General features: G+C 48.8%; 1 protein-coding gene across 1 annotated transcript in view; it reads left to right on the forward strand.

The window, feature by feature from the left end:
* The window catches only part of MTMR3 (myotubularin related protein 3), a 52,200-nt gene extending 50,604 nt beyond the window's left edge, over positions 1 to 1,596 (forward strand). Inside the window, exon 17 of the mRNA XM_042781936.1 lies at positions 1,425 to 1,596. Coding sequence (XP_042637870.1) covers positions 1,425 to 1,596 — 172 coding nt within the window. The remainder of the gene's footprint in view (positions 1 to 1,424) is intronic.
* Positions 1,597 to 8,628: the final 7,032 nt, after the last annotated feature.

The following is an 8,628-nucleotide window of genomic DNA, read 5'->3' on the forward strand; positions in this document are numbered from 1 at the left end:
AAGAGATGAGGACTGAACAGAGGTGAGCTTTGCAGAGATTAGCATGGAAGACATTCAGAGAGGATTTCATTGAGGGTCTTTGAGGGTCCCCTGAAAGAAGTCAGGTAGGAAAGTTTAGCTAGTCAAATTCACATCAGGTTTTTGAGCTGAGTTGTAATAGTAATGATAAAGTAAATAGAAGCATTCAGAAATAAATTTAGGTAATTTTTCTGTATGACCACAGGTTGTTGCTGACTCGTGCTTTGTGGAAACATAGTTTCCAAGCTAGGTCTGAGACACAGTTAATGTGGTACTTACTGCTTTCTACAAGATGAGGTTTCTTGGGTTTGGTTAGTTCTTTGTCCTTCCATTGCTCTGGGTCCGGGATTGTCCTTTTTAGTATTCTTTTGTCCCCGGGTGGCATTCTCCTAAATCCAGCAGTGGGTTTGCATTCTGAGGATTGCAGGTGTTTAGCTGCCGTCTCTTCGTCTTTGGTGGGCTGTGTCAGGCTCCTGGGGGTCTCCCATTCTTGGGCTTATTGGATTTGTCCTTAAGGGCTCAGCAGAAACGGGGTGATGAGGTGGGCAGAAACTCCTCCTCTGCCAGTTCCCTGTCCTGTTAGCTGTGAACACCAGTCTGGGTGTGCAGCCTTCACTGGGGGAGCGGGGGAGCCTTCAGGCAGAGCTGATTTTCCCTGGAGATGCATGGGGCAGGGGAGTGAGCCATAATTAACTGACACCAATCTAATCAGGGTGTGTGTGTGTGCGTGCGTGCACGTGTATTCATCTGTGTTCCTGTCCTTCACTTCTCCTTTCACTCTCTGAGCATGCGTCACAGGCTGCTTGTCTCCTGGCTTTGCATGCTGCCAGCAGAGCAGTCGCAGATGGCAGGAGCCTAGACTCTGTGCGGCTGCCCCTGGGTCCCTGGGGAGTGGCCCTGGCACAAGGCTCTGCACTCTCCAGTTGGGCTGGGTCGTTGTTTCTCTCAGCTGAGAGGCCTGGAGGCAGCAGTGCCACCTGACTCTGGCCTCTCAGTGATGACAAGCTACAAAGAGGTCATTGTCCAGGTGGGAGTGGCTGCTGGGTTTTCTTGGGCCAGACTTACCCATTGAGCTTGCACTGCTTCTGCCCTGGGCCCACTTGTTCTCACAGGTCTCTCTTGAGCAGCATCCTCCCGTGTCCCTGGTAACCTTGAGCCGTAGTGGTGGGGCACCCATGTATCCTTTCCTTGGCTTGAAAGTGAAAGTGGCATATGACTATACTGGGTAGGGATACCTGCCTGCCCAGCTTATTCCTGGGTTAGAGAAATGGGAGCATTTGATCTTAGAGGACTTTCCAGCACATCTGAATTACGCACAAAAAAGTTCTGACTTCTGAAGTTGGTTTCCCCACCTAATAACTGCTCGCTGAAGTTAACATTGTTTTGTTTCTTCTTCTCATCTCAAGGAATTGTGGGAATGTATTCTGCTCCAGTTGTTGTAACCAGAAGGTTCCGGTTCCCAGCCAGCAGCTCTTTGAACCCAGTCGAGTGTGCAAGTCTTGCTATAGCAGCCTACATCCCACGAGCTCCAGCATTGACCTTGAACTGGAAAAACCCATTGCTGCCACTTCAAATTGAAGCTTAAGTGACCTGGGACAGAGGCCAAGCTGCTGTTCCTTGGACTTGCCCGTACGGCCTGGGCAGACTAAGAGGCCCGCGCACTTTGGAATTGGGGCATGGAACCACCTGTGCAGAGTGACAGAAATTTGGGATGTACCACTGGATTGTAGATTGATTTTTTTCTCCCTGTTCCCCCTCCCCCTTTCCCTTTCTCCTTCTGTCCTCAAAAAAGAAAAAATTCCCTGATTGTCTTAATTTTTTTTTTTTTTTTTAAATAGAATGCCAGCGGTTGCCCAATCCCTGTAACTGCTGAGCTGCCTGCTGTCAGGCTGTGCTGCAGGTTGACTTGGCTCCTTGGGGTGGGAGGAGGCTGGTTAGAGCCCAGAGTGGAGGTCAGACAGTGAGTGCAGAAGAAAGCCGGTGCTGGCTTTGGTAGCCCTTCCTCACACCATCACCAGGTTACAGCTGGCTGGAGGTCTGCTGCTGGGGAAGCTGGTGGCATCTTCCCCAAAAGCTTGCCCTGGGTGCCATCTCCCAACTGACAGAAGGATACGTGGGATTGCCGTTTGAGGGGAGGGGCACAGAATTCATGGGATTCCAAAGGTCCTCTTTGGGGAAGAAAGTGTATTTCCTCTGAGGCAGCAGCGAGGGGCTGGGAATGGGTGACCAGCTTTGCTCCTTAGCAGCAAGCAATGGACTTCTTTGCTCTCCCCCATGGGATTCTGTTCTTTACTTGACCCAGATTTTCTAGGGCTCCTTTACTTTCAGGGGTCTGCCTCCCTGGGCCAGGCTGTGTAGTGCTTCCCACCCTCAGGCATAAGATACAAACTGGCCACGGTGCAGTGTCCTTCTGCTGTGGCCGTGGCCAAAACCTGCCCTGAGCCTTGGCATACCGAGAAGCCCTTTCCAGAGCCTGGTCCCCCAAACAATCTCTCTTTGTTGGCCAGCACGGGAAATCCAGACTCAGGGTTCCAGAAATTCCCCATTCCCAAACCAAACAAAGCATGGATCTCCCCTGTAGGGGGTAGAATCAGCCTTTTAGAATGCAGGCCTCTGGAAACGGAGCATGTACCCATTACAATCGGCCTTCCTGCTCCCTGCCACCTTGGGGCAGCAGGAAGGGCCCAGCAGCCTCCCCACCCTGGTCCTGTGGTGGCCAGCAGTGAGGGGCCGTGTGGTAAATGTGCAGGGTTCCTTAGATATGTGACATGGCCTGTGGGAGATTCAGTGTGCCACTCCTCTCTGAGCTTTGATGTGGTCTGAAAAAGAGCCTTAAATCAAGACCGTCTGGCCTGGAGGTGGGTAGGGAAAGGTGGAGAGGCCTTTATAATCTTTGTGATCTTGGCATCCCTGTTTGGTGCCTGCCCTCCTCCTCAGGGGAAGGACCATGCTTGTCTCTGCTCAAGCTGCTGCCTGGTAATGGCAGATTAGGGTGAGGGGCGCGGGTGAGGTCGGGAGCCCTAAGCTGTGACCCTGCCCTGTACTCCCTTCCTGTGGGTTAGCAGTTCTCTGGACAAGGGCAAGTTGTGTCTCAGGAAGGTGGCTTCTGTGTGTGCCTGGGGTTGGTTAAGACGTGGCCCAGAAGCCTTCCCTGGAGCTGTCAGCCCAGGCAAAGTCAAGAGCAGCCGAGCATGTGTCTGAATTCCCAGCACAGCAGGTTCCTCAGAGTGTGAGTTCCGTGAAACAGGGTGTAGCTCTTCTCCATACTCTGTGTGATCTGGCTGTGCAGGTGGGGAGAAGTAGGTGTAATTGAAGATTGTGCAGTTCCTAGTGACGGGTGCCAAGAGGTTACAATACGGGTGTCTTGGTCTGATGTACAGTGTGAATCAGTGCTTGCAGCTCTTAGTCCTTTTCTGATCAAGGAAGCACTTTTTTATTAATATTTTTCTTTGTATGTAAAGGAGGAACCGTAACTCTCCGTAGTTGTATATATAACCTTTTTCTCCTAAAGAGGAGTCAATCGTGCTCCTGTATTTTTCATTTTTTTGTCAAAGCAAGAAGTAAATACTTTAGAACTGTTAAATATATAAATAAAGTGAATAAAGTTTAGTGTTCTGCACGGCAGCCTTTGCTAACACTTCCTGGTTCTCCTCCCTGTGGTTTGTACCCTTTCCCTCTTACACAGAAGGTGGGTTGAGGTGCCGCTGGGAAACTGCCCCTTTGGCTAAGGAAAATTGCAGGTCTCTTTTCAACTCTGGACCTTGGCAAGGAGCCCATACCCGAGCACTGAGAACATTTCCTCAATGATTTTGCCCCGACACTTCCCAAGCTAAAAAAGACACAGCAATTAATTAGGTATCAAAATAGCCCTTCTTCTCCGTCTGAAGAACTGACATCAGTAGTGATTTAAACTACCTCGGGCCTCCCAGCTCCTCCTTTGGTTTTTGGCTCCTGCTGCTCTGACTTGAGGGGCAGCCCGTCCTCGGGCCCTGTAGTTCCCTGCACCCGTGGGCATCAGCTGCACCTGGAGTGGCAGGTAGGTACAGAGTGTTGCATGAAGAGTGCAGGGAGATGGGGGGAGGGCTAGAAAAGGCTCCCGCCCATCCTTGGATGATGGAAATGCGGGTGGACAGAGAATTTGGGGGCAGAAACAGAATCGGATGTGATTAGATTCGACCACTGGAGGTTTCGTACCCTTTCCTTCCACACCCAAAGAGGAACCTCTGCTCCTTGGATATGCATCCTCCACTTCCAACCAAGCGAGGCCATAGCATCCAGTCACTTCTTGATTAGTTCTTGTTCTTTGCAAAGGTGGACTTTCCCCCTGCATCACTGTGGGGGCAGCCTTCCCATCCCAGGAGTCTGTGGGTGAGATACTTTACACACTTCCTCCCTAGGGAAGGTTAGTGTTGAATGATGTTCCAGTCTGGGGTCAGTAACTCTTCATCTCTGTAGTGACTTGGCTGGGCTCCTGTGGTGATCCTGCTCAGAGACCTACTTAAGGCCTCAACTCTTTTGAGGTAGCCTCTCCAGATCACTTTCTGGATATACAGTCCTACAAACATCTGAGCTGGTTCCAGTCTGAAAGTTGTGTGCTACATCCAGCACCCAATTCAGAATTAGCCTGCCTTCAGTCCACCAAGGAGGCCCATCCGTGTTTAGACCAAGTTGTGTGAAAAACCTGAATGCTTGTCACAGACCACACGTGTGTGCACACACCTCCTGTAGTTGCTGTGGGCTCATGTTTTTGTCCTCATCCAGATACAGCACCAGCAGGGCCTGTCAGAGCTGTTGGGGACCATAGGTGAGCAGCTGAGGATAGGAAGATGGAGTTGACACAGGCCAGGATGCTGGCGAGACCCGACAGCACATGCCTCTGTGGGCAGGCCCCACGCTCTGCCGGCTGGCGTGTGGTGTGTGGAGGTCCGAAGCAGCGGGGTACCAGCAGTGACCTTGAGCTGCCAGGATGTCCTCGGTTCTGATTCCCTGTCCTGGTGCATGCTTAACTCCACCCTTCTTTCCGTGCTTGGATACCCTTAAACCCAGTCCAGAATCTGATGGAGCACGCTAACTGCAGAGCCGCCTTCATCCCCTGTGGTTTCCTAGCGAGGGTGGATGGAAATTTCTTCCTCGAAGTTTGCTACTGTGTTTATTGTTTATTTCTATGTTAGACAGCTAAGAACATTCCAAGAGTTAAAAAGGTACTGTGACAAATTTAAAGAGGAAGACATGAAATTTTATTGGGATCTGTTAATTTCCATCTATTTAAAAAATACCAAATGGGAATTGAGGGCATATTCACAGTAAAGTCACAGGCTTTTGTCCTTGAGATGGCTGGGATGCTTGGCTGCTTGCACACGAGGGGAGGAAGCCCAACGCCTAGTGAAGCTGTTAGTACCAGCTCTGACCTCTGTTGATCTTTTAAGACTCAGGGCTGATTGGAAGGTGCGGTTGCAGGGTTCATTTAGCTGGTGCCTGTTCAAGTGACCTGTCCTCAGGGCTGCAGCGGCACCCCCTGATTGCATCAGTGGAGAACAGGGCTACTGGCCCTAGAACAGTAGAGTTTAGAACATGGCTGATTCTTCATTAGTAGGAGTTTTGGGTAACGTGACAGCAGTCCCAGCTGTTTAATGTCTAGTCACATCTTCAAGGAAGCTGTTCTTAGTTGAAGTTAATAAGATTTCCTGAGGGCAGGACTAGAGTGTGTGACTCATCAGGAGACCCTCCTAAGCCTCTGGCTTTTAAACATGAATTCCACTGTCCTCAGCACACAAACTGAAGCCCTGTTCCTCCCTGGCACGTGAAGAACTCATCCACTCACGCCCTGTACATACACACTTGCCTCCCAGGTCGGAGAGGCCTCTTCTGGGCTCTGCAGGTGTCCCCGAGCGTGGATGGTGTGGAAAAGGAAGAGGGAAGGGGACTCTCTGAAGTGGGAATTAGGGTTTTTTTTTTTTTTAAATGCTGCTATTGTATTTTATTTTTCACTGAGGGTCTTTGGTCCTATCCGAGTTCTTGGTCAATTTTTCTCAGTGCTCATAGCAATGGCATTTGTCTTTTTAGTGAAACTTTGATTGGCATTTAAAATTGGCCTTTAACTGCTTTCCAGTTGGTTTATGTTTTTTTTTTTTTTTTTTTAAAGAAAACCTATGAGGCTCAGATGCTGTTTTAAGAAATAGACTGTGTGTGGCTGCTGACAGTAGTGCTTGCCTGTTGTAACAGCATCTCTTCTGGTGTAGCCTCAGTGACCACTGAAATGAAATAAACGTGTCATTTGCACCCACAGTTTTTCAGTCCCTGGATTTGGTTTGCCCCTGGGTGGGTGGACACTGGTTCTCCAGTCAGTGCTGGGACAATGTCAAGTGTGGGATGAACCAGCTCAGCCTCTTAGTTCAGGAGAAAGGGGGCTTGGGAAGGAGGGGGCAGAAGGGAATCTTAGGTTATTTAGTTCCATGGTTTTCAGACTGTTTTGGAGGACAGTTGTAGGGTGAGGGCCCCCATGCTCATCAGATTTCATGGAAGATTTGGTGCTTAAAACAGGTCTGAAAACAATGAGTTACTCTAGTCTCTTTCTTTGAGGAAACAGACTCAGGGAGGGACATAGGCTTCTCCAGGGCTACCCAATGAGTTAACAGCAAAATTTGAATAAGGCACCTGCTCTCCTACCCCCTCTCAGTGCTCTCTGTAGTACACAAAACAACAGAAACCCAGTTGCCACCAAGTGAGTTTCAACTCACCAACCCCACCTGGGTCAGAGTAAACCTGTGCTCCATAGGCTTTGCAGTGACCTATTTTTTTACAAGTGGTTTGCCTGGTCTTTCTTCCTAGGCACCTCTGGGTGGACTCAAACCTCCAACCTTCTGAGTAGCAACTGTTGTTGTTGTTATGTGCCGTTGAGTCAGACCCGACTCCCAGCGACCCCGCCTTGGGTTTCCGAGGCGGTATCACTATGGAAGTAGATTGCCCCATCTTCCTTCCGAGGAGTGGCTGGTGAGTTTGAACCACCAGCCTTCTAGTTAGCAGTCAAGCACCTTAGGCACTATGCTAATTGTTTCCAAGGACTCCTTACAGAGAACAACTGTGTACAAACAGCTCTGTTGTCCTAGTTCTCTTTCAGTTGGCCAGTCCAGAAATCTTGGAGAGGAGTTTAGTAGTTCCTATCAAAAGGCTTAAATTTTGAGCCCTCCTCTCCCTCTAACCAAAATCAAAAGGTTTTGATAGCGTACTGTAGTGTTGTTTTCTTAACCTTTCCATACATTAAAAAAAAAAAAAAAAAAGGTATGTTTTAGCCTGAATTATATAAGTTCCATTCATAACATTATCTTGAGTCCATGGGGAGAGAGGAGCATTTTTGATTAATGCCATTGGGTTAGTTAATATCAACATCCAGTTTATTTCAGATTTTTGTTTAGTTGTACAATATGGAGGAAAAACTTCTGATTTATATAGATAAGTGGTTGTAAATGGTAAATCATAGCTCACCTGCAACCCCTGGTTGTTACTGACAAAACTGAAGTTGCTTGAAGGGAAAAAAAAAAAGATTAACTGAATGTTCTGGTTCCCTAGTGCCGCTCTGACAGGAAAATACCACAAATGGGAGGCCTGAACAAGCAGGAGTTTATTCTCTTACAGTTCAAGAGGCTAGAAATCCGAGTTTCAAGTGCCAGCCTCTAGGGGCTGTGGGAAAGCCCCTTGACCTTGGGCTTCAGCTCTGCCTCTTGCTCCCGGCCCACTGAAGCTAGAGGCATCTCTTCACTCAGGCAGCTACTGACTGCTGAGGCTGACAAGCCCAAGGTCGACAAATAAAATGGCACAGTCCCAATGTTACCAAACCACATGGTAGGCCATTAATTCAAGTCCACTGAAAGTCCCAAGGTCAGCAGAGCATGGCAGGCAGCTGAATAACGACATGGCTACATGCAGGGTCCAAGTGTGCCATAGCTGCTTCGTACATATGAGAAGCAGACCACATCCCTAAAGCAGCCACTCAGCCAGTCTCATCATGGGAAATAACTACCACCAGCTGCCCAGCCACTCAACCAGGCCCAGCCAAGTTGACACACAAACTTAACCACCACACTGAGCAACAGCCAGTACCTGCTTTCATCCTTACCTACACAGATTAAGTAAGAAACACCTGAAGGTCAAAATAAACACTAAAACGGGTTGTGGCGAGAGCTGCTAGGCATTCATCAAGGCTGGATTTGACGATCACAGCCCCGGTGAGAGCCCTTCCAATCAGTGACCCTCTTATGGGACCCTAGAGAAATGTTCACAGGCACAGCAAAGGAGCCCTCACTTTGAGGTGCCCAGCGCCTGAGCTCATGCGTGTGTTATAAACACTAAGTGTACATTCTAAAGATAATTTTTAATATTTAAAATGACATTTGACATACTATACAGAACATTGTTCCACCTCCTACTTTAGCGAGTAGCGACTGGGATCTTAAAAGCTGGCAAGCTGCCATCTAGATGCAACAATGGGTGTCTCCTCGTCAAGAAGAAGAAAGTCAAAATTAATGGAAACAATCAGTCCTAGCGACTGGTACACCATCCGATCTGCAACCTATCCAACTATGAGACCAGAAGAACTAGATGGTGCCCGGCTAC

This window comes from Orycteropus afer, unplaced genomic scaffold (genome assembly GCF_000298275.1).
Source record: "Orycteropus afer afer isolate SDZICR_OR568_19922 unplaced genomic scaffold, OryAfe1.0 scaffold00197, whole genome shotgun sequence".
Lineage (NCBI taxonomy): Eukaryota > Metazoa > Chordata > Mammalia > Tubulidentata > Orycteropodidae > Orycteropus > Orycteropus afer.